Genomic DNA, 26,446 nt, shown 5'->3' with positions numbered 1-26,446 from the left:
TAAATTAACATTAGAATAATATAATACTGTGATTACTAACCAAATTAAATTAAATTGTAAAATAGAAAATGATCAGTAGATCAGTAGCTATTAAAATAGATATAAGATGTATTGTGAACATAATTTCGTAATAATAAAAAGCAATTTTTTTTCTTTAGTTTTGTTCTGGAATATTGCATTAAATTTCGGCTAGGTTTTTGAACTATGGAATCAAATTTCCTTTCGATCGTTTTCCTAACTCCCAAATAATTTAATAATAAATTTATTGTTGTAGAGTCGTATTGAGTTGTACTGTAAAATTGTAGTAGAGCTTTTCAAGGTGAAGAAGCTTTTAATTTATGAAAAATTTCAGTGTGTTAGTTTCGTCAAACTCTTAGAATTCAAATAAAACACATGTACATATGTGGATGAATTCTTTAAATTTAAAAAACCCTTATATTTTCAACATACATATGTATATTCATACTTAGATAAATTAAAAAATATAAATTCAATCATTTACTAGAGTAAATTTATTGATCCATCAGATACTATTACAGCTTTTAAATATGAACGCGCTTTTTAAACATTTGAATATGAATTCTATGTATCAACTCTATGTAAATATAATATTACCAACATATATGTAAGTGTAAAATTGAATTCAAGTATAATAAGATATTTGAGCCGTTATATTTGAAAGTGGCGGAAGTCCAATTTTCAGTTCTAAAAACTATTTTTGTTCGACTTAACTCACAAATTGTTATCACTTTTTTATTTGATATGTCCAGAATCTTGGATAAGCAGAATAAACTTATTGCAGACCACCAGTATTTTTAAATATTGTAAAACATCATATTTAATGTTTTGCAAGATATTTCTCGAAAGGAATAAAAGTGGACTTAAGCCAATTTCAAACAAATATAACGGCTCATAAGTACACTTGTATATTACCATAGTACTACATAGAATGTCTTTCGTTTGCTGATTTTTCAGTATTTTCACAAACACGTGTCTTACAGAGAAGTCATATAACGCAATTACAAAAGAATAAATCAAAAACTTACTGTGATATATATATATATATATATATATATATATATATATATATATATATATATATATATATATATATATATATATATATATATATATATATATATATGTTTGTATGGAATGCATGCATATACTATATACACATGTACGCACGATCAAAACTTTTGAATGGAATTTATCAATGGAAAAATTACACGTTGTTATTTTCCTATCATTTCATACATACAAAACTAATCAATAGCAAACTTGTCACCGAAAAAGTGACCTTTGATATAATATAAACAAATTAATAATTTATATTAACAAATATTTCATTTGATGATTGAAAATATGCGTCTACATATAAATGTTAAAATTTAGTATTGGATTTCTATTTCAAGACTGAAGGAAATTCTACGTCAAATTTCCATTGTATTCAGATGACATTAAACCTTTACTGAATGTTCTAAAGCAGGTCATACAAATACATACCAATATAGTGCACTATATTCAACAATACATAGTATATTGTATGTATGTAATTGCATGACGTCAATACAAATTGGCAAACATATAGCAATTGAAGTTTGATATTGAAATGTATATGCTCATTAATTTTTAAAATTCAAATTTAAATATATCTTACGTAATTTACAAACATACATAAATTGATTTGAATTCAAATTTATTCGCAATGTGGAAATTACATAGATAAACTTATTATTCGTGTTGGGCGTCGGACTACGGAGCCGTCAGCGAAGGCCCATATTTCAGAATGAAGTTGACCTAGTTTCGAAGGTCTCTCCGGCAACCCCACCGTGTCGGCAGTGACGTCATGGGGTGTGTTTGATCTGCCGGGGGTGGCCCCGAACTGGGTCACATCTGGCCAGGGTGCACCGGGACAGTGGATGCTGCCACAATGTCCATTTATTATTTTATTAATTTTACTCTTCAATTATCACATCATTATCCACCCCGTTCCTCCATTCGTTAAGGGTGCAAACTAATAACCGAAAATGTTCCTCATCTTGGCATTTTTATTTTTACAAACCTCCTTTACGTTTCACATTAGGACGTCATTTTTTAAATCTCTTATCTCTTATTGTTTAGTGCTCGCAAAAAAAGTAGAAAATCGATCTTCTAAAATTGTAAGATGTTCGGCTATCAAGGGACATATACGAGTATGAACTTGATTGTTTTGCGAACTGTAAAAATATTCGAAAAAAAATCTCTAGAATTTCTCCCTATTTATAATAGGCAAGTATTTTGCCCGATGAAATATCATCGCATGGGCTATGGCATATTAAGTCTATATATATATATATATATATATATATATATATATATATATATATATATATATATATATATATATATATATATATATATATAGGATCCGGATGTGAAGGATTCCAAGTGAAACGCAGATTAAGTCAGAACTATGTATTTATTAACACATATCTTCGGGCTCGTTCTCCAACAAGTGACCATAACAACACGCATCCGGTCTTTCCCAGGCATACCACACACACTCTATCTCGGCTCGTTTAAAAATCAATTCTACATTCGGTCATTCCTGACTGTCATTCGCCCTCGGATGACATTCTTCGTCTTTTATATTTTTACAGCATTTCATCTCACATTCTTTTACATTTCATTTTCCACTCTATACAATGTATCATCTTACATTCTTTTAAAACATTTCCTCTATCATCCTCAACAATGTTTAATCTTCCATTCCATAAAATCATCTTATATTCTTCTAAACATGCTTTCAATTGTCACAATTACAATTTAAATCACAATTACAATCATCATCACAACTACATTTCAATACACTTATACATCAATCATTTTACAATTTACATAACAATTACAATTATAACAAATTAATCGTTACACATTTCACTACAAATCAATTTTTCATTTCAACATAATTCAATCTTCAATAAAGTTACACATCACAATTAAAGTTACACATAAATCATCACAATTACAATTTAAAATTATGTCAAGCAATACAAAACAGAAAGGTATCACAATTACAATTTAAAGTTAAATCTTTACTAGAATTAGCAATAAAACATTAAAATCAATACCTTTACAATGACAGGTTAAATCTTTACATCGGAAACAATCACATTTTAAAACATTACTAGAATTAGCAATAAAACATTAAAATCAATACCTTTACAATGACAGGTTAAATCTTTACACCGGAAACAATCACATTTTAAAACATTACTAGAATTAGCAATAAAACATTAAAATCAATACCTTTACAATGACAGGTTAAATCTTTACATCGGAAACAATCACATTTTAAAACATTACTAGAATTAGCAATAAACATTAAAATCAATACCTTTACTATGACAGGTTAAATCTTTACATCGGAAACAATCACATTTTAAAACATTACTAGAATTACATTTCAATACAGTTATCTTATATTCTTCTAAGCATGTAACCAAATTAAAACATGATTCAATATACAAAGCACTTCCCAAAAATACTAGAATAAGCAATAAAACATTACACTTTTCAATCATCAAATTACAAGTAAGGCTTAACTAAAAACCCTCCAGGCATTTCACTTATTCTCTAATTCACAAACGCACACTTCACTTCCATCGGTGCAACTTAAATTCTATCCAATGCCCTCGGCGATTCTCTGTGACTGTCCGAGGAATCTGCCGTCACCCCACAGATATTCTGCTAGTAATTTACCATAAATGAAGTCAACACATATTGGTTCTAGCTCACTGATACATCCAGTAAGTCTTTTCTCAATCCATGGTTCTATTTTCTTTTCCATTGAATTAACATCAATCCGACTACGACTGAGCTTGAAAGTGAATACAGTGTCTTTTGGTGTTGAAATTTTGACTGGGTCCCTTAATCCTTCTTGTGATTTAGCCATATCTTTCTCTTTGTCTTTATGTTTTTCCTTTTCTTTATTCTCATCTTCAGAATTCTTCAAATGACTATAATCCTTAGATCCTTTTCCAAATTGATCATCGGGTGGTTCATCTGTATTTGAAAACGGTATGTCTCCGTAGTCCCAAAGTCTTCTTCTTTGCAATCCATCACCGTCCATACTTCCATCAGCCAGGTTCACACCTCCATCAGCCATGTTCGCATCGTCCTCTTCATCATTGGAAACAATGAGTTCTCTTTGAGCAGACATCTCTCGTGAAGCCCGTTGCTGCAAAGGTCTTTTTCTGTGCAAACCATCACTGTTCACACTTACATTAGCCAGGTTCACACCTCCATCAGCCATGTTTGCATCGTCCTCTTCATCATTGGAAACAATGAGTTCTCTTTGAGCAGACATCTCTCGTGAAGCCCGTTGCTGCAAAGGTATTTTACATGCCTGTTGCCACACTTCCTTACGATCCCTCATGTCTTGCTCTTTTTTCCTCCTCGGCAGACTCCGTTCTAAGTTAACCTCCATCAAAACACACGGTTTTTTAACACATTTCACTTTGCTGCCGTCAATGCACATAAGAACGGATTCTGTGATAGGGCTACCCAACAGGGCGGCACCCGGGATACTGACTTCTTTTCTTATTTCTTCTTGTATTGTCAAGACAGTCTTTGTTTTGGTGCTGTTACATTGAGCTGATATGTGCCCAAACTCGTTGCAATTGAAGCAGCGGGTTCCTCTTTTCTTGAATCTGCAGTCGGCTGATAAGTGTCCACGTCCTCCGCAATTGTAACATTGTGGTCTCTCTCTTTCTCGGTTTCTTACGGGCCCCGCCACCCTGGGTTCGTCGTCCTCTCTAATTTTCTCGCACTGCGTAACTCGCGTCTTCAGCTCCTGGATTGTACCGGCCCCGCTCAGCGTCATTTTTTCATACTTATCAAACCCAAGTCCACCAATTATGTACGCGATAATCGCCTCTTCCTCAATAAAACTACACTTGGCTGCAATCCCCTTCATCCTGTAAATGTAGCTTAAAATGTCTTCCGCTTTTCCCTTTTTTTCTAACCTCAGTTCTCTGTGCACGTCCGCACTATTCAACTGATGGCCAAACTCTCTGGTCAATCGTTCCTTAAGTATCGCCCACGTGACGATGCCCGTTTCCGAGTCCAAGAAGTCCTTGGCAGTTCCTTCACACAGCATCCGCCCATACACCAACTGTTGTGTCTCCGTCCAGCCGAGGATTTGCGCGTTTTCTTCGAGGCGCTCAATCCACACTGCAATAGGGCTATTTCTGCCGTTATATTTCGGCAGACCGAAACCAACCTCCAGATCTCGGAAATTGAACTGTGGTATCTCCCTCGTCGTCGTTGCCACTGGCGTCGTCGTGGATATCATCATCGTCGTGTGGCGTGTTCGCTGACGTGACGTCACCGACGTCACGGGCTTCGCCTTTAAGCTCGTATGCGATCTCGTCATCGCGCGCGCGTCCTAACCTCAACTGTCAAAACTCCGCGTCGTCGTCTGACCGCTTCTGGCTGTCACTGGAATGTCTTCGGGCATCCCGGACAAAGCCCCCAAATATAGGATCCGGATGTGAAGGATTCCAAGTGAAACGCAGATTAAGTCAGAACTATGTATTTATTAACACATATCTTCGGGCTCGTTCTCCAACAAGTGACCATAACAACACGCATCCGGTCTTTCCCAGGCATACCACACACACTCTATCTCGGCTCGTTTAAAAATCAATTCTACATATATATATATATATATATATATATATATATATATATATATATATATATATATATATATATATATATATATATATATATATATATAATGTATGTATATAATATTGAATGTTTGTCTGTCTGTCTCGAATAGGCTCCTAAACAACTGAACCGATTACGATGGAACTTTCAGGATTTGTTGTATGCATGCATACTGTGAAAAAATATGCATGCATACAACATTCTGAACTAAGAAGAAGTTAGTAATAAAAACTAAATGAGAAATACTTGATTAATCAAAGATTTTTCTGACTTAGAACGTGAGTTTATATTTTAAGATTAAGGGTATATAAAAATAGTATAGAAATCATAACTGCAAAATTTACATACAAATAAATAATAGTTTGAATTGAGTAATGATACATATTAATATAAATAATTCGATTTCTTCTAGTGGTGCGGCAACATTTTCAGGCATCATTCAGATCCTTGGCTCGTGCGCCACAGCCTCCGCGCCACAAAGGAAATTCATTCATCAACTTGCTATCTCGCCTAGCCCTATATAATACATATGTACGTATGGCAATTCATGATTTTTGGAAAGATTGCTTAAGTTGTTAACAGTTCTTTTTCGAATTTACATGCAATTTCATATTGATTGTTCAATTCAGATTGCTACATAAAAATCTATTTATAGAATTCTTCAGAATCGGTGGAATTTTAATGCCACAGATACATGTAACAATATTGGTGAATTAAATTTAATCATAACTACCCACAATAATGAATACGGAAATAGAATTTGACCATGAAATGAGAGAAAAAATCGCCTTCAGACTATTGAAGTCCAAATACCCCGTTCGTTATATGAAGTGGAGAGGCCAGGGGTGGGTTTTATTCATTTGACCTGCCACCATGGTAACGCTTTTAGTGACGTCATCGATGGGAGAGAGGTCGAGATACATTCACAGTTTGGGTCAGGGGTGCGCAAGTTGTATGTACATATATGTTTAAAAATATTATTGAGCTGTTCGGATTTTGAATTTTTGAGGTTGGTTGGAATTGTTATTATATTTATTTTAATTCAAATAAAATAGCGTTTTGCAATTTGCTTTATTTTTTATCTTTTAAGTGGAATATCTAATTTTGTAAACAGGTCAATTGTTAAAAAATTACTTGTTGAATTTGATGTTTGTTTTGAATTTAGGCCAAAATTATTGGTTTAATTATTGCAAAATAGATCCAAACTTTCAACGAGAAGAGAGTGTGCCAAGAATTATCAGTCTTAAATTACACAATACGTGTTTGAAAGCAAAATTTTCCAGAGGTGTCACTTTTTCGGATAAAAGTCTGTTTTCGCTCAAAAATAATAAAATTAAAGCAGTAGATTTATTAAAATACTCTTTTAAATTAAGAATATATAAAAATTCTTTGGAAATGTTGAATTCAAAATGGTTTTTTTATTTAAATATTAGTTTTCTCAAATATTTCCTTTAGAGACATCTATAGATATTTATACAAATTTCAGATGGAAATTGTGTATTGAAATTTATTTTCCCGACAATTTTCCCTTTTAAGGAAATTCCGACGTAAATGTTGACGCATCTAGCAAAAGATATTGCTATTCTTGTCATTTATTATATTAAATCATCCGAATTCAAAACCAAATATCCTAAAAAAAACTAAACTTCTCAAATTTATCTAAAAATTTAAATACGAAGTTTTATTTAATAAGAAAAACTGTAAAACTAAAGATTCAACGATTGAACTTTTCTTTTTGAAGTAATTATGAACCTCAGTTTTGCACGTTGTTAGTCAGAAAGACGTCTCTTTTGCTTTGAACCGATGCCAAAACGAGTCTCTAGCCGATTGTTTATCAGTTTATTTGGCACACTATTTTTTTTTAATTTTGTACTTAAAATTACACTCGATTACATTTATATCGAACTACGTAATAATTGTTCTGATTGATTTTTTTTATTTTTATCACTTGGCACTATATTTATCGCTGACATCACAATACCAATTAATATTTAGTGATCTACATATAATTATATGTACATATGTATGCTCATATTACGAAAAAGTTTGAGACATTTACACATAACGAGTATTTCATATCATATTTCATTAAAATTAATGCTAGGATTCTCGATTGCTCGATAATATTTATAACCCTTCATTTTTCCGTGAAAATTTTTGACCTTGAGTATAAAATTTTACACGATTAAGCGGTTTTAATAAAATATGTACATATAACGAGGATAATTTAAGCACCGCTAAATCCGATCAGAATAATATTTCGTAATTACGGGTAAAAAGCTAACCTAGCTTAACCGTAACGAAGATATTTTCAATCGAAATTGGTAACGAGACAGTGAGAATAATTCGAAAATCGGAAAGGGTTTTCTTTTATTTATTTCTAAATTTCATGTATTAATTTCATACATATTTATATTTTCATATAAATATGTATAATAGTTTTTTTTTGTAATTTTTTTTGTTGATAATTACACTTAAAATACTGCGTATGTATAATTTCAGATGGTTTTGCGAGTGTATTTCTTAGTATTTTCTCATAATTTTATGTAGATTCCTCAAAAATGTATTTCTAGGTTACTCAATGATAGACTATTTCGGTGGTTGCCGAGTTGTCTTGTCAAATTATTTTTATAGATGCCAGTTGGTATACATATGATTTTTTACGCTACTTTATATTCAAAGAAAAATGTTTGTCAATTAAATAAAATTACAAGTTATTCTTTGTGATCCCAGTTAAAATTATACGGCGATGGTAATAAGAAGAGCTCTTAAATATTGCAAAAACTAAATAAATGAAATGAAATATTGTTTTCTATCTGTAAAAAAATTATCTAAAGTAGTGTAATTTATGGAATGTATATGTATGTACATATGTATGTATGTTCATATTACATACATATGTGTATATTATTACAAATTTAGAGGCTCTATACAAAATGCGACTACAAACATTATACTCGCATATATGATTCACGATTGACAGTAAAACAATTTACATACATACATACGCGCATATATATTTAAATATATTATATATCCATTTTCACTGGCATTGTATTCTTCGATATTTCTTCCACTATATTTTTCGGCCCTTTTAATATGTATGCTCTTCACAAGAAATCATTAAATGTGATGAAAATAAAAGAAATCATTAAATTTAATAACCCGGAAGACGAGGATTTTTCTTCTTAGAAAAGTAAAAAATGTTGTGCCGAGACGATTTTTTAGACGGAAGTAGAACTTTTGTCTTGTGTAAGTTTACGCACTTTTCAAGCTTAATTTGTATCGAAAATACTCTCATAATGTGTACGTGAATGCATGTTTCATTATCGAATTTCGTTTTTTATACTTTTTATATTCCTCAAATATAAAGATACAGTCGTGGGTGATAAGATCATGCGAAACTTCGAACTCGAGATTTTGGCTGATTTGAACTCAGAATCAATCACTGACCACGTTTTCATGATCTAATTTTGTTAAAATTCATATTATATGCAGTACTACTATTTTATTATAATGAAATTGTACGGCATAGTAGGAAAATTAATTGAGGGTTCTTATAATTGTTCATAATAGTCGAACTTCTTACATTACTGGGCGTCTTTATTTTTTTACAAGACCTCTTTTTAGCTTCATTGTTTACTATTTGCAAAAAAATAGAAAATAAAAACCTTGTAAAAAAAAAGAAATTTATCTTCTTCTGGGACAGTAATTGGGACAAAAATTAATCGAAGTGTGCATCCTTTTTTTATCTTATTTTTATTTAGAACATAATGTAACAAAAAACTCAAAAACCAATTATTTGTAGAAATGTTCATAATAAAGTGGACGATCTAGAGCAGACTTTCAAAGTTAACGTTCGTTCTTTTGATAATCCAAAATAAAATAAAATAAAATAAAATCCAAATAAAACCTAAAAAGATACACACATGTACATACATAAATATTTATTTATTTATCGAAAAATCAACAGGCCTCAGATGTAGTGATTCATAAAAATAAAGAATAAATATAACAAAATAACATCCAAGCCCAATTATAGACTTTTACAAAATACATAATACTCGTATATCTAGTACATACATATGTATAGACAAACAAATGGAAAAGAAAAGAATAAAAACTAAAATATGACAAAATAGGACAATGCATTATTAAACATAAAGGGATATAATATAATTGGATAAACATAAAGGGATATAATATAATTGGATAAAAAATATACAGTACAAGACTCTCCTTATGGCAGTCCTGAATTGATGTAAGGAAATACCGAATAGATCAATTTCATTCAGCTCCCCGTTAAGCATACGATAAACACACTGTAGATAGGAATATTTTAGGCAATTGGTTTTTGAAAGTATTAAGTGAAAAGAGTACAATGCGTCTAGAAAACCTAACTGGGATCCTGAAACCAACCTTACTCAGTAAATCGGAACAATCAAGGAAACCATTAAGGAGCTTAAAAAAGAATGTAACATCAGTGAGTCGTCACCTGACAGGAAGATTGTTAAAGGATAGGATTTTTAAAATATCGAGAACAGTAGAATTGGCTTAGGTAGAAAAACGGTAGCGTAAGGATTTGATAAATATTAGTTGGACTTTTTCAATACAATTAATATGGGATAAATAAAAAAGGTGACCAGATAATTGAGGCAAATTCAAGGTGAGTCCTTACAAGGGAAAAATAAGGTAATTTACATAAGGATCATTAAAGAGTTTTGTTGAGTGGAGTAGGAATCCAAGAGATTTATATGCTTTATTAGTAATGTATTTATATGGTTTATATGTATGTTAAGCTGCTTGAATTTGAAGTAAGCATTGGAACCTTTTCAAATAATTTTGCATAGGAATTTCCTTGACTACAACCCTTTCTTAAAACTATCCAAGTTCGAAGTACCATCAGGTATATGAAATCTCAAAATTGGTTCTAAATACAAAACCTGACATTCAACTTTATTTATTTATTTTATTACATTTTACACCAGGAAGGCCTTACAGGAAAACCCCAATGCGCCTTCCTGGCCAATATACAAGTCGCTGAATTACGAGACACTGAAAACTCGAAAATTTACGAGACATCTATGAATTGTACATACATTTTATTGTACATTTATCATACTCAAATAGTGGTAACATAGTAGGTAGGAAGGATTTTAGCCAAATTTTAATCGGGAACCGTTTCAACAATGAAATCAGAGAAAATAGACAAACTCTGATAGGAAACGATCGACCAGGAGCACAAATATCCAGGTTTGACTAGCAGCACTACAGATACATATACTCTTTTCAATCAAAGTCAGCTCATGGGATTGAACCCGACGCCACTCGGTGTTATAAGCAGAAGCTTAACGACCGAGCTATGCTGCTAGCTAATATGACAGTATTTTCCAATAGAAATAAAAGTAGCACAGCGTAGATGAGAGGAGTTTTGAAATGGGGCAGTACACACTAAGCTACTTTTTATGGAAAACCGAAGACGAAGCTACACATTTCCAGTCATTTGAGATGGGGGCGGCCGTGAAAACGCCCCCAAATCCCTTATTTCGCTCTCGGACGCTATATAGGCGTATTGAAAACAGCTGAAAATCCGATCCTCGAAAGCGACCCGACCACGTTCAGGTTACCACCGATGCCGGAGAGCAAGCAGAGACCGACCCACACTGTTCCCGTGTTATTTCTGGTGTGGGAGCGGGGCCAACCATAGACCAGGCCCGTCCCAGGTCGCCAGTCCGCTGTCGCGCCTCACTCAGGTCAGTGCATCAGCCAGGGCTCACCAGCCACCATCCAATACCTAGGTGAGTGCGAGAAGCCGCCCCCTAGGAGGGCGCAGCACCCCCTCGAAGGAACCCCCACCCCCGTGCCACGTGTGACGCCCTCCACCTCCACCCCTAGTCCGATTTTCAGTGATTTCCACCTTGGAATTTGATGTTCTAGTGTTACATATTGCCAATCCAGACGATCGATTCGCATACGTACAAGTGAAAAGTTATATTGATATTGCGTTATAAATAGAGAGGAGAGCCGAGGCCATCTTGCATCATTAGTCTTCTTCCTAGTCTGAATATTTTCAGTGCACGTAGCAAGTGAAGATCTCATTTGAAATATGCTTCAAATAAAAAAAAAATCTTTCACCAACAATATATATTTTTATTATGACTTTTGCAAACCATAGGTCAAGTGAGACTTCAACTTCTTCGATGTATCTAAGATTTCAATTGGAAATATAATTCACGCGAGTCTTTCGATTTCAAGTGTATTCGTATAAAGTATATATTCATATTAAATTTATAATTGACTTGTGGTTTTACCCGGCTTCGCTCGGTATTTGTAATATAAAAATCCGCTTAAATATGGCTAATCTAATAGTAAACGTTTCATTAAATTTATTTGAATAGTTTTATTTTATTTAAATTCATTTGAATATTTGTTTTTTTTTTTTATTAAATTTAACGTCTTGGATTCTATCAACCAAAACATGCATACAAAGCCTCTTTCGAAATTATATATTAGATATGTATTTTATGTTTTAAAGGCTATTATTATATCACTTCCGTTCAATTATAAATCATATGTATAAATGACACATTGCGTTAAAATTTTTGAAGTGTTTTTATTTATATATTTGAATTAATTGGATCGGCTATTATCTATTCATTCATGTTTCGACTATTTTCCGTGTTAAAAATTTATTTAAAAATCTTGCTTTATACCACAAGTTGAGGCTTTTCAATCGTCTCATCTTCTCAATGCTTTTTTCAATCTTAAATTATCAATTATAGGCATATGATTCACTTAATACATAACGTTTATAGTTTTAAAAGGTTCGTTTTGTTCAATAATTATAGTCGGCTTGTGTTCAAAATATAAAATTTTAAAATTATATCGTTATATCACAATGTATATGCGCCGTTATATCACTTTAAATCTCAATTGAGGATTAACATAACCAAACTATTTTAAGAAGTTCGAAACGTTCTTGCTTTCCAACTGAGCTCATAAAGATCATATATCTACTATGACTTTTCTTTAATATACAAAGCATTTTTGAAGTTCGGTCCAGAATAAAATTGATCATAAGATACAACACAGCTGCTTTTTTTCTTCAACTCTTCGTTTTGGTCCCCTCAATATTAGCTCGTGATTTATAACCCTTATGCTCGCAGACAGTCGCTATATACTTTTCCCGCGAGGAGCTTTCGCGCGAATCGAAGCAGAGTTTCTCGATATTTTATATCGAGGTTCATTTTCACGGATGATCTGGCTCCCGAGTGCCAGTAACTACTCTTAGTTAATTTCGGCTCCGATAGGGCACTCTGTTGAGGGTGGCAGCCATCATCATTCAATGACAAAACTTTGCCAAAGCCAGCGACGCGCAATACGATCGGCGGCCATCAATCACCGCGGCTATTGCCGAATTTTGGAAAACATTCAAAACTCATCCGCCATTGTTATTTTGGGTTCTGCAATGTTGGCATTTGCATCTCCGAGAGACCGTCAAATTAAAATGAGAAACATTTTTCAATATCGACCGCGTATATAATTCGGAATTCCTGTCCCTATTTAGAGCGGTAACATTCTATAATGAAAGCTTGTATAATAAATACGCTCCGGACACATGTTAAAGTTCTCACATGTCCCCTGATGAAAATAAATATGTAATTTATTCGGCGATCGAATAGACTTGCGGCAGAAACTCCATCAATTCATGTCTATGATTCAACGTCTATTTCTGTATTGTATGTATACTTAAGCGACTTTCCAATAGTAACGTGTGCCGAGTTTATTTCGAACGTATCTAGGACGTAAACTATCATTGAAATTTATTTCACAAACTAAATTTATAAAATAAAATACCAAGGCTGAAATGAGTTTGCCTGCTGTGCTTAAACGCAGAACTATTTAAGATTTTTTGCGGAAAAAACAGATATGTCACATAGATTGCTTTATAGAATCATTATCTTGTACATATGATTCGGGAACATCACAGATTCATTTATACGGTCATTTACCGACTGTATTAATTTAAACTTTTTAATTATATCTGTTATACAAAGCGTAATTTTAGTTATATTCATTATTAGAAATAGGTGTAGTTGCTGTACAAGAAATAATCTCAAAAATTTTCCGCGTCGCGACTATCGCTAATATACCATTACGCATATTGTAGTTCTACGACACTTTATATGTATATTCCATGCAGATAAAGGCCTACTTTAATTAAAAAAGTAATGCTTTTCTTTTATCAATTTAATTTTCATTTAATTATGAAGGTCTTCTATTATTAAATGTTAATGATTTTCAATGTAATGTAATTTAAGTATATTGCTTAAAATTCATAGCATTTCGCATACGCAATTCAAGTATTGATTATGTATGCAAAATTTAATATTGAAATGTGACCACAAATTTAAAATTATTATACAAAAGTTTGCCTCAAATTCAATGTCGGAAAATCGGACGAGCTTTCGCTTGCGTTTTTCTCTAAAAATTCGCAGTTTTTCACTGTACATACGTTTTTTTTTGTATCTTAATTATGTTGAGGATATATATGAATATTAGCAAAGCTTGATAGTGGTTGAAAACCCCTGTCTGTGAAACCGAAGACGCTATGAGAGTTGGGCTCGCGGCCCAAATTAGGCGCGGCGCGTCTCTACCACTGGCAGCTATTTCAGTCCCAGCTTTCAGCCGCCGGAAACTCAAAGAGCTTTTTATAACCACTGTTTATTAGAACCGGCATATATGTATGTATGCACGTCATTTTGACAACTACAACTACGTGAAAATAAGACAAATACCTATGGCGTAATACATCATTGATATTACAGCACCGTCAACGACAAAGGAGATGTTTATCAATGACTTATATGTAGTACCATGGCAGATAAACCAAAGTTATTTTCAGGATACAAATATCCGGCGGAAATATATCCGTTGACAAATATTTCGAAATCCTTCAAGTGAGAAAAATATATAGTTTATGTACATACATATGTACGTTAGAAACCGCAGTGAAAGCTCGAGCCTTTGAAAACTTTGAAAGCGCTTTTGAAATTCGATAAAAAAATGTACCGAAAGGCAACTTATTATTATTCACTATTCGAACGAATTAAAATGCAACTTTTTAATTATTCCATTCATTTTTTCAGACCAGTTTTAAAAACAACACATCACAATGGCGGACGATGAAGTAAGGTTGGTAAACTTTTAATTTTTCGTCTCTTTCTAATATGAATTCCGAAACGAAATATGATTGTTGTGAACCGTATTTCAGTAAGTAAATTGTGTTGTTATTTTATCCTTGTATTTACGGTTTATTATAATATGATTAATTTTTACATATACCCCCCCATCTCGGGACACAATTCAATGGATTGGATTACGCTGAAAAATACACACAAACTGCAACTACCATGATGCGATGGAATTATCGACGACAACTACCCCAATTGCTGGTTTATTTCAATGTGCAGTATAAGTTTTACTCGTCATACAAAAGGTACATATCATTCATTTTCACCACTACGTTAACTTTCAGTAGTTGATTTGAAATAGTTCTATTACAATATTAAAATATAAAAATTATAATTTCTACTTTCAAGACAAAAGAAACTTCTTCAATGTATCTATTTCTGTTCTTCTTCTCTCTATCTTTCTTTCACAGTACAACATGGAAACGGTCAAAACCGTTTTCATTCGCATATACCCCGTCAACAAAACGACGAGTGGTTTCTTCTATCCTATTCATCATCTACAAGAACAATATCCCTTTTTTTTCATTTAAAAATACACACACAATTGTCAAACTATTTATTCAAGTAATTTTTTGATTCTCAAAAAGTAACGTTCGCGTAAGAATTCACGAAAACGAAATTGCATAGTTTCTATGTAAATTTTCTTTAATAACGTCACTGATATCGCGTATGAAAGAATCTACTCAGCATACAAACAAGACATTTATAAACCTATCAAAATTCTTCTAGACCCTCTCATAGAAATAATAATGTTTTCACTACCATATACTGAACGACTTTCGTAAGTAAAAGGGACTTCACTCTTTTCTTCTTTCTATCTGTATCTGTGTATATTCGTGTTTTCATGTCTCATAACCCATTTATGTACCTTTCATATAATCTACAACAAAAATAAATCACAAAAGGTTTTATATCTACATACGTATGTATGTATGTAGGTATATAAACCTCATATTTCAAAAAAATTATACTATCATTTTATATTAATTTCTTAAATTTTTACATTATCTATGTATATTGAATTGAATATTTATTGATATAGATAATGTAAAAATACATCAACCAACTACGTATAGTATCTATTCTCATCTCTCATGTTAATCATTCTATGTCTATGTCTTTTCCTTCTTCTCTGACTCTAAAACAATCTCAACATACCAAAACATGATATATATTATTATACTTCTTATCGATGTTAAGTCAATTTAATCGGCATGTTTAATGTTAAGTTAAGTAAATTTATGTCTAACACGAAACAAATTTTGAATAAGGAAACGTTATTAACCAAAAATGCAAACAAATAAATAAATATATGTTAAATTAAGCATGTTTTATACAAGAGTAAATTCATCGTATTTAATGCTTTAAAAATATTGTGTAATAACACATATCTATATGTGCAAATCAGTTTTAATTACAAACGTATATAATTAAATTTAAAATAAATGTCAGTATTGCTTGCTTTATACGTTGTATGTAGTTCATTTTTGCTTGACTTGATTCTAATGTGTTTTTTTTTTTGTTTTTTTACAGAAAAAACGTATCGACGAGGCTAGTATTGCATATTCATACACACATTTACACTTAACATACATACAAATTACACGAAATACTCTGCCTCTACACCTAAAAAGAAGAGGAATAAGATGACTGATGACCAAAAACACATTGATAAGAAATACAATATAATATATTTAATTTATTTATATCGTAATTAAGTTTTAATGATTTTTATGACGATTCTATTTTATCTGAATGATTTTGATGAAATTAGGCGAAGAAGGCCAAACAGGCTGAAATCGACCGCAAGCGCGCTGAAGTGCGCAAGCGTATGGAGGAAGCCTCCAAAGCCAAGAAGGCCAAGAAGGGTTTCATGACTCCCGAGAGGAAGAAGAAACTCAGGGTGAGTGTCCAAGCTTTACCTGTATTAAAAATAAACTTTTCAGAGATATACTGACGATGATTTCATACGCGCTCCTTAGCTTTTGCTTCGTAAAAAAGCTGCTGAAGAATTGAAGAAAGAACAGGAACGTAAAGCCGCTGAAAGGAGGCGCATCATTGAAGAACGTTGTGGCAAACCCAAGAACATTGAAGACGCCAATGAAGGTAGAACCAAATCTTTCACTTTTCCTCTTCTACAATGTATTTCATGAAATTTTTGGAATAGCATTAATTTGATTCAATTTTACATAAATTTACTTGTTTTTCTCCCAATGTGATTCAATTCTAGTAATTTTTTGATACCACAAAGCATAAAGTTCAGATTATCTCTCTATATTCATATACTTAGTATATTAGAATTCCCTTTGTTTAATAATTTTAAATTTTGTGTTGATATATGTATCATTTTCATTATTCATATGCAAAAATCACCCTATACAAAACAACACATCACTCATAACAGGAAAAATTATATAATACATACATATATTATGATGTACATATATATAAATTTACTGTTCAAAAAAAAAAAAACCAAGTACTCGCGCATTGTAGTAAATGATTTGAATTTTCACACACATAGCAAATCTTCTGGTTATACTGTAATGATACAAATATATACATATATATAGTTTTTTTTTTTTATAAAAAGAGAGTATGGAAGATTCGCTTCGCGTTACTATTTCAATTTTTGAATAAATAACGTGTTTTGTAAATTTTTCAAGTCTCTTCAAAAAAAAAAAAAAACAATATAAATATGTAAATTATTATGGGATGATGGTCTAAAGGAGGAATGTATTTTAATACTGTGCATACAAATATATATGTCTGACGGTTTGGCTGAATAATGTTTATAGACGATATAAAGACGGTTCTGACGCAGTACCACGCCCGCATTGGAGCACTGGAAGATGAAAAGTACGATATGGAATATATCGTTAAAAGGAAAGACCAGGAGGTAGTACTTTCGTTAGCAAAAAAAAAAAAAAAAAACAAAATACACATCAATTCACACAAGCATTTTCCACACATTTCACAGCCATGTTAACGTATTTATTCCCAAGCTGGTTTAATGGTCAACTGTTTATACGTTGTGTTGTGGTGTTATGTGTCTGGACCGATGACCGGAGAGCGGGCCGCTCGCAGCTATCCGCCTTCCATAGCTTTTCCAGCTATACATATCTCTTTGTTTTACCATCCAACAGCCTATTTATTCACACCTAGCTTAGGCTTACCGTAGGGATGTTAGAATTTAGATATAGTGAGACGGCGGATCGGCGGAGCATGCAAATTGAATGAAGTGCGCGAACTAAAAGCATCCGTGACTGCTTTGGTCTTGTAGCGAACCTGAAGAGTGTCTTAACCGCGTACCACACTCGCATCGGCAACCTCGAAGATGAGAAGTACGACCGGGAGTACGAGGTGGCGCGCAAGGAGCTCGAGGTGCGCCCTATCCTGGCTTCTAGCCTCCCTTCCCCGCTACCCCACTTGTTTGTTCTAAAATAAATAAGGTCGCAGGTTGTGTATAGCCTTGAGTTGACTTATAATTCTAGCTCTAGTTGCCATGGGCAATGTTAATACAATAAAAATTTAAAAAAATCCCTGTCATACGCTATGTCATGTGATAATATCCTCGTATGTAACAAAAAACAGCCGTCCGATAGCAAAAATTAATCATTAATGAAATCAATAATGTACACGAGAGAGAGATCTCGGACGTGCAGTATGCAGGGGGGGGAGCTGGGGATCTCATCAACATCTCTCATCTTGTCTGAAACGAACCGTCTTCCTTTCGGTGTCTCTTCGACTTTTTTAACTTTTAGCTTTGCTTTCGCTTATCCTCATACACCCCCCGGGTCATTGTCTCCTAAATGAAGTCCCGTAAATGAATTGAACTGTGGATTGTTTTCTTCAGCCGAGTTGCAGACCATATGCGCCTCGTACTGGCATAGATTGTACAGCCTCGAAGGTGATAAATTCGATCTTGAGAGGGGCAGGAACCTTAAACAGCTAGAGGTAAAATCGCGGGCTATCCATCCGATGATAAGAATGTTATCGCACTGCACCCACACACCACATGACAACAACAAATTCAGTTTGTGTCGGCCGAGCACGCGCGTGCCCGAGCACGTGCCCGTGCACGTGCTCGCGCACCCACACACCCAGCGCCCGGAGACGCCATTCTAACGCTAAACTGTTTCCATTCCGTAGCCAAGCTCAAGAGAATAGTAGAGGAGTATTATGATCGCATGTATGTTTGTGAAGGCCAGAAGTGGGATTTGGAACATGAAGTCAGGAAAAGGGACTGGGAGGTATTTAACTGTCTATCAAATATGCATATCAACCATGTTGTGAATATTATTTCTTTATATATATACCTTATATATACTATATATATATATATACTTTAGAATTCAGATCACGTAATAAAAACGTGTGGACATTCATGTTTTACGTGTTGATAACGCTTGCAGTTTTTGAGAACCGTTTTTTCTTTGTAAATAATTATATTTATCTGTCTCTTGGTCAGTCCCTGGGCGAATTTTAGAGCGTTTTAGAGTCGGTGGGGTGTGGGCCCCGTCGCCCCAGGGCGCCAAGTTCCCCAGTACTAGACCGTAGAGCCACTGTACATAGTTCCGCAACACTTTAGTTCCAATAACCGGCTTGTGACCGCGGTGGTGGTGCAAAATCGATTCTGCGCGAATCTATCTAGAACCAACCAGCCATCGAATGACAACGACGACAGACCATGAGAGTGAGAGTGATTTTTTAGCTCGAGAGGCAGCCGCCCTACCCGCAGCAGCATCCGCAAATCCACACCCAAGCGCATGCCCGCCGCCCGCTATACTCATATACCATTATCATATACCAATATCAATTTGTATATATTATCTATATATCAGACATGCCATCATGCTTAACACTAGAGCATAACTCACTTCACCTTTACATTCCTGCCGCCTTGAGGTGAGCATTCACCTAGAGATCTGTCCGCAGGCAAGTCTCTATTGTGAAGCTGTGTTCTTGTCTACCAACAGATTCGGCTTTTGATCAGAACATTACATGTGTAATCGGTCGTTGTCTTTCAAGGACTCAAATATTACAATACAATTTTTTTTTTTTGACAAAGAGCTTTACCATTATTTATAATACATATGTATGTAGTAAGAGCTTAGTTTTTTTTGTCGATATGATCCTTATTTTGCATTTGATAGAATATTTTTTTCATATTAGAAGTAATAAATCAGGCATTATATACAGCCAATCTTTTTATATAGATTTTTCATTCCAAATTAACTCCTTTTCATTTCAAATTGACCCTTATTCATTTCGAATTGATTTCATTTCTAATTGACATTGAAAAGGGGTCAATTTTAAATGAAAAAGGTTTAATTTTAAATGAAAATGGATCAATTTAGAATGAAAAACCTGAAATATGCTATATCGGATTCGCAAAAATAAAATGAGGAAAAAGCAGGAAAAAAATAGTGAAAATCTCTTTAATTTTATCTATTTTTTCTTTTCTTAAATTTCTTACGTCTGTAATTTTTTTTTTTTAATATATACATAGGTATAATTTACGAACTGTTGGTTCGACATGTATGTCGTAATGATATTAGCTACGACGAACGCGGTAGCCAGAGGTTCTACTAGAAATGTATCTGCCGACAAATCCCTCCATGAATGCCCACCTTTTTGCACTGCATGGTTTTAGTTTTATAAATACTTTTCCCCCAACATGAAATGTGTATCCAGTAGCCCCTAACCGCAGACAGCCGCAACTTTTATTAAGCTTATGGCCCTTGTCATGTTTGCTCCACATTTTATGGTATGGCACTTGGCACTCAAAAAACAAAACTTTAATTCTCATATATTTTTTGTGTGACCGATCAATTAATGCCATCTGAATGATTGCTTCATCTGCACACGGTAGGGTTTGTTTTTGTTGCGACTTGAGCAGTAAAAGGTCTGGTCGAGGGGGTGGCGCTGGTGCCCGGCGCTGCCCAAGCTTCTTGTTCCAAATCTCCAATCTCGCTATGAACACGACGAAACACTAAGAACACCGTGTCCGTTTCCCTCTAACCGAGAAGGATTCGCATTGACGAGCCATCTGACGAAAAGTGCCATGCTACGGAATACATCCCATACAAATCCCTCCTGCGTAGACCAATTCAATTTGTATATATTTATTCGAATTATTTAAATTACCGCCCACCTCCCCATGGAACATTGTGAGTCCTTCACACCTTTCTGATTTTCACAGTAGAGTAAGAAATACAACACACATTTTTGACTTTATTATTTGAATAACAAATATATTTATAAAAAAAAGAATCGATTTTGCACCGGACACTTCCGCACACTGCCACCTTAGTTTAATTTGATATATATATTTTTATTTTTATTATATATACAACGAGAATACAATGAAAATGACAAACTGTGTTTGTGTGTCGTGTGCTGTGGGATATTCTTATTAGATTAGTCGTGGAGAATTTTGGTTTTACTGATTTGAAGGTACATTCCATTTCGTGTTTCAAATGAATCAAATTCACATGCATTACATTATTTTTATATATAAAAGACAGTTAAATTTTTGAAACGATTTGGAACGTATCTTATGTTTTTGGCATTAGGCGAGAGGTTTCATAGATGGTGACTTAAGCCTGATGTGTTTGTTACCGAGAGGCATAAGATAACTGACCGAGACCAGCCGCCTACATGTACTATATATTGAATGAATGAATGACTTGATTGGAGTTTTTTCCACCTGCTCCTTCATATCCTACCTGAAAAAAATTTGAACCTTAAAAGTCTCTTTCTAATTTATTTTTGTTCTTAATTTATCTAGACATCAACGTTCATACTATGATATTTAAAAAGGCATACAATTTCTTTCACGCCAAATACACTTTTCGAAGGAAACGTTAATTTGTTCCATAGAAGACATCCGAAGAGACTCGTTTTTTTATAAAGAGGTTTTCCCGTTACCGTATTTAGACTGATCTTAAAATTCTTATTTAAGATCGGTATAGTGCGGTTACAATGCTGTAAATATAGCCTATGTCACTAACACTCCAAATTCCCTATCTTGTCATTAATTCGATACAACATAAACTATTTATGTTTACCGACGATCAAAAATATTTTTCTTTTTTTGTTTAATTTACACATCTAAAATCATTTTGTAGATGACAATCCAATATCCCAAAAAAAAAATTTCATTTCAAGACGATAAAAATTTACTTTAATTTGTTCATCAAGAGTTTTTTCATAATATCCAAAGGAGCAATGATACCGTACGCAAATAACTTTGCCTAATTTTCAAACTACATTACATGTAACCAGTAAATGTTGTAAAATTTAGATGTTAAACGTGTTAAAAAAGACTGTAGACTTTACACACATTAACCTGTATTATTTTTGTATAAAAGTAAAACAAGTCGATGTATTTTTTTTGCTGTTGTAAAATATATAAAAAAAACATTAATATTTTTTATGGCATTGTGATTAATTCAATTTATTAGTATACAAATTGTATGTAGGTTGCATATATCTGTTTGTGTTTGTTCGTTTGATGCCATCATTCAAGCAATGTTTTCTTTTTTTAATTACCTAAACTAACATTTCAATGTTTCACTGTATATACACAAAACGCACACACTCTTAGTTAGCATGTATAATTTAATATTTATTATATATTATTGAGTAGTAGTTGTAGTCTGTGAAATATGTCAATGGAAATTAATATTAAATATTTTTTTGTTTTTTTATGTTCTGTTCTGTTCATATTTTTTCAATTTGATTTTTAAACTTAGTGTTAAAATTACAGTAAAATTTTTCTTTTAAAAGTTTTCATTTAAAATTTTGATTGCTAATAATTAGATAAATAATATTTTTGTTTACACAAATCAATTTTCTTTAATTCAATGAATGTTTTAACTTACATATTGGACAAATAGTTCATTTGAATTAATATTCTCTTCTAGTAGTCTTTTGTCTTAGATGATGGATTGTGTTGTCCGTATGAGCACGTTAATGTTTTTGATTTATTTGAACTTCCAATTTCTAATCATTTTTTTAATTACGCAGATTGCGGACTTGACCTCTCAAGTTAACGACCTCAGAGGCAAATTGTAAGTTTGAAATACCAATCAATTTTTAAATTAATTTATTCATAATTAACTGCGCTTTTTGTTTTAAAGCAACAACTTTCACCGTAAATTTTTATTATAATAAATATAACAATGTATTTATTTTTCTAACAGCGTTAAGCCTACCTTGAAAAAGGTCTCCAAATATGAAAACAAATTCGCCAAGCTTCAAAAGAAAGCCGCCGAATTCAACTTCCGTAATCAACTCAAGGTTGTCAAGAAGAAGGAATTCACCCTTGAAGAAGAAGACAAAGAGGTGATTTTCATACAAATTATTTATTTTTATTATAAAATCAAACATAATAGACGAATCTGTTCAACTGTGAGTTATTTCAATATCTTGTTTTTCTTCGTTGTATTATTAGTAGAATTTATATATATACATAGAAGCAAAAAGTTATCAATTTTTCAATATATGTATTTATTGCATTCATGTAACGAAAGTCATTAACTGATTTATTTTTACATTTTTTCCCGAATGGCATATAAAAGGGGGGCTCCAGCGCAAAGGTAATAAATCAAAAGGAAAAACCCGAAATAAAAATTGTAAATTTTCAGTATGCCTTTTTATTTTAGGTGAAATGCAAATTTTCTCTTTAACCTAGCTATGATGTAGCACGGCACATTCACGATTATTTTAATTTTATAGAAGTTATTTTGAAATGAAATTATTTAAGACAGAATTTCATAGTATAAACTTCTTTGTACATACAAGCACAATATTATATTAAATTAACCTTTTGTAAATATTTCGAAAAATATGATTTCTCTATGTGTGTTCTCCGAAAGTACATAGCCAAAGGAAACTATATTTCATATACTATTTTATTTATTTATTTTTTAATTATTATATATTATTTATTTAATATAATAATTATAATATATTAACAGAACACACGGTTTGATTTTACAATTATTCTTTTTTTTCCACCCCAAAGCAATTTTGAATGCTAAAATAGAGCTTTATAGGTATCTTTTAGAGATATTAACTTTTTTTTATTTTTATGTAGTGAACGTACACTAGATGAATTTATACTAAAATTTTAGATCAATTCTAACTTTTAGTTTTTTATACACTTTAACAAAATAACATGTAAATTTATACAAACATATATCGACATATTATCCATAGGCTATCCAGTTTAGATTGTATTCATCACTAGTTATTTTAAAAATTTTATCGCGAAACTTTATTTTCATCCCATTGTCTTGCAGTACTTATCGATTGAATATCATATAATGCTATATTTACAATTTTCAAATCACAATAGGATGATTAAAACTTTACTTTTTAAAAAATTAATCACATCCTTCTAAAATTAGAGTATCTATGCAACGTTTTCTGAAGCGGAATTTAAGTTTTTTAATTGAAATTCACTCACGTAATTAAAGGACCATTAAACTTTTTAACTTTAAGCGGTAGATTACATTAATTAATCTTGAGGGATCTATCTTGGCATTTTTTTAATTCTGAAAACACATTTATGTTGCAGAAAAAACCTGACTGGTCTAAGGGCAAATCCGGAGATGCACAGAAGGTAAAAGAGGAAGAAGTTGAGGCATGAGCACTGCCTGCTGGACCCAACCCTCAAACCTTCCCATAGAAACACGTTCCATCCAAGTGTTTCAACCAACATTATATCAATTTATATCATAACAAAACACTTCACAACACCATCTTGCAATATTTTGTATGGTACGCGCGCTGTGTCTTCACTTTCACTACTGAAAATGAACGCGCATACGCTAAAGCGCCATTTCATTGCAGCTCCATATAATTTAATTTATAAATAAATTTAAAATATCATTACAATTGTTTTTATTTCGACAACTGTACTTTTTATCGATTATTTTACATTGTTATAATTCTTTTTTGTGTATCTATTTATTTATTAACGTTATTTTTTCTTTTGAAAATATAATATACAAAAATAATTAAATCAAAAAAATTAATTATTTATTTGCATTTACTTACATGGTATGGACTAAATATAATATCTACATATATAACATTTGTAAAAGAGTTCAAAAATTTACATTTATCATGTTGTATTTAAAACTCACAGCAATAAACACAATCATTTACATCATTTACACAGAATTTTATTGAAGCATGAAAATATTTGCAATCCTCATTTTACAAACAATATGTATTTTTTATTTTAGTATACAAAAGTAAAATCCCAGCACGTCATTTATGTAAGCATCATACCCGCTCATGTTTTATTTGTGACACAACAGTAGTAAAAACATATATTATATAAATTCCTTGTGTATTAGAAAGTAGTCCAGTGGATTTTTTCATAAATTTTGCATATTTAGAACACCTTAAAACATATCCCAAATTTAGATTTCGCTTTTAAGATAAGTGAGTATTTTTCAAAATCACCATTGAAGATCGATATCAATGTAAGTGTTTATTTGTCATAGCGTGTGTTATATTTTTTAACTAACAACTCCTATTCTTATTAACTAACAATAAGATGCACTCCTTTATTATTATTTTCTTTTGCACTTTTTAATAAGACTGCTGTACTATGTATTATGTATTCAATGATCATTAAATTAATATTTTAATTTTCAATATATTATAAATGATTATTAATTATTTGTAACAATATTTGCTGTTAACAAGAATAATTCAATTTAATCGCTTATAGATACACCAATTTAATGTTAAAAATTCAATTAATTTATATTAATTTTCATTTTTTTTAGTATTTCAAATGCATCAAAATTAAACTTGCACTATTGAAAAGAATTTTGCTTTTTAATCATGACCAAATTTTGCTAAATTTATACTGATAGGGCTAAATTAACGCATTAGATGCTCATCATATTTTATGTGGGTTAAAGGAAGGAGAAAGCGCTGATGGTGTTCCACCAGAGGGTGCTCCACCAGGAGAAGGTGCCCCACCTGCTGAAGGTGCCCCACCCGCTGAAGGTGCTCCACCCACTGAGGGTGCACCACCCGCTGAAGGCGCACCACCCCCTGCTGAAGGAGCTCCAGCGCCTGCAGAAGGAGCTCCTGCAGCACCTCCAGCTGAAGGTGCTCCTGCAGCTGCACCAGTAGAAGGTGCACCAGCTGCTGCACCCCCAGCAGAAGGAGCACCGGCTGCAGCACCAGCAGCAGCACCAGCAGCAGCACCAGCAGCAGCACCTCCAGCAGAAGGAGCGCCTGCAGCAGCTCCTCCAGCTGAAGGTAAAATATAACCCAACATACATAGTCATTTAGTTTATGCATGCCTGATAGCATTTCATTATATGATAAACCAGTAGAAGTGGTAAATAATTATATATAGTTAGGTTAAATAATTGACATGTCCGGTAGTAAATAAGAAGAAATAAAGAGATGTATGAAATTAGAATGGAGTACAT

The 26,446-nt window shown here is 32.7% G+C and overlaps 2 protein-coding genes across 10 annotated transcripts in view; one reads left to right on the top strand and one right to left on the bottom strand.

Moving 5' to 3' along the window:
• alka (glycine receptor subunit alpha alkaliphile) overlaps positions 1 to 5,341 on the bottom strand; it is a 107,122-nt gene extending 101,781 nt beyond the window's left edge. Inside the window, exon 1 of the mRNA XM_077431673.1 lies at positions 4,656 to 5,341. Coding sequence (XP_077287799.1) covers positions 4,656 to 5,341 — 686 coding nt within the window. The remainder of the gene's footprint in view (positions 1 to 4,655) is intronic.
• Positions 5,342 to 11,378: 6,037 nt separating this feature from the next.
• Positions 11,379 to 24,899, top strand: wupA (troponin wings up A). 9 transcript variants are annotated; one of them, XM_077431351.1, is made up of 9 exons: positions 11,445 to 11,516; positions 14,868 to 14,908; positions 16,506 to 16,523; positions 16,747 to 16,875; positions 16,955 to 17,078; positions 18,256 to 18,356; positions 23,007 to 23,050; positions 23,183 to 23,324; positions 24,562 to 24,899. In XM_077431351.1, the coding sequence occupies exons 2-9, from the start codon at positions 14,894 to 14,896 to the stop codon at positions 24,631 to 24,633; spliced, it is 645 nt and encodes a 214-aa protein (XP_077287477.1). In that variant the 5' UTR covers positions 11,445 to 11,516; positions 14,868 to 14,893; the 3' UTR covers positions 24,634 to 24,899. The 9 variants fall into 9 exon arrangements, 8 of the variants coding, with proteins under 8 accessions (XP_077287482.1, XP_077287477.1, XP_077287484.1 ...); XM_077431353.1 differs by lacking the exon at positions 18,256 to 18,356 and adding an exon at positions 19,125 to 19,225 and having other exon boundaries at positions 11,448 to 11,516; XM_077431352.1 differs by lacking the exon at positions 18,256 to 18,356 and adding an exon at positions 18,829 to 18,929 and having other exon boundaries at positions 11,448 to 11,516.
• The last annotated feature ends 1,547 nt before the right edge of the window (positions 24,900 to 26,446 follow it).

This window comes from Arctopsyche grandis, chromosome 5 (genome assembly GCF_051622035.1).
Source record: "Arctopsyche grandis isolate Sample6627 chromosome 5, ASM5162203v2, whole genome shotgun sequence".
NCBI classification, from domain to species: domain Eukaryota; kingdom Metazoa; phylum Arthropoda; class Insecta; order Trichoptera; family Hydropsychidae; genus Arctopsyche; species Arctopsyche grandis.
The sequence above is the reverse complement of the archived record's forward strand: the minus strand, read 5'-3'. Positions and strand labels throughout refer to the sequence as shown.

Excerpts from the sequence above, each read along its gene's own strand:
- wupA (XM_077431351.1), top strand. Across the intron at positions 16,876-16,954 it reads AGAGGAAGAAGAAACTCAGG|CTTTTGCTTCGTAAAAAAGC; the intron begins GTGAGTGTCCAA and ends CGCGCTCCTTAG. Across the intron at positions 23,051-23,182 it reads AACGACCTCAGAGGCAAATT|CGTTAAGCCTACCTTGAAAA; the intron begins GTAAGTTTGAAA and ends TTTTTCTAACAG.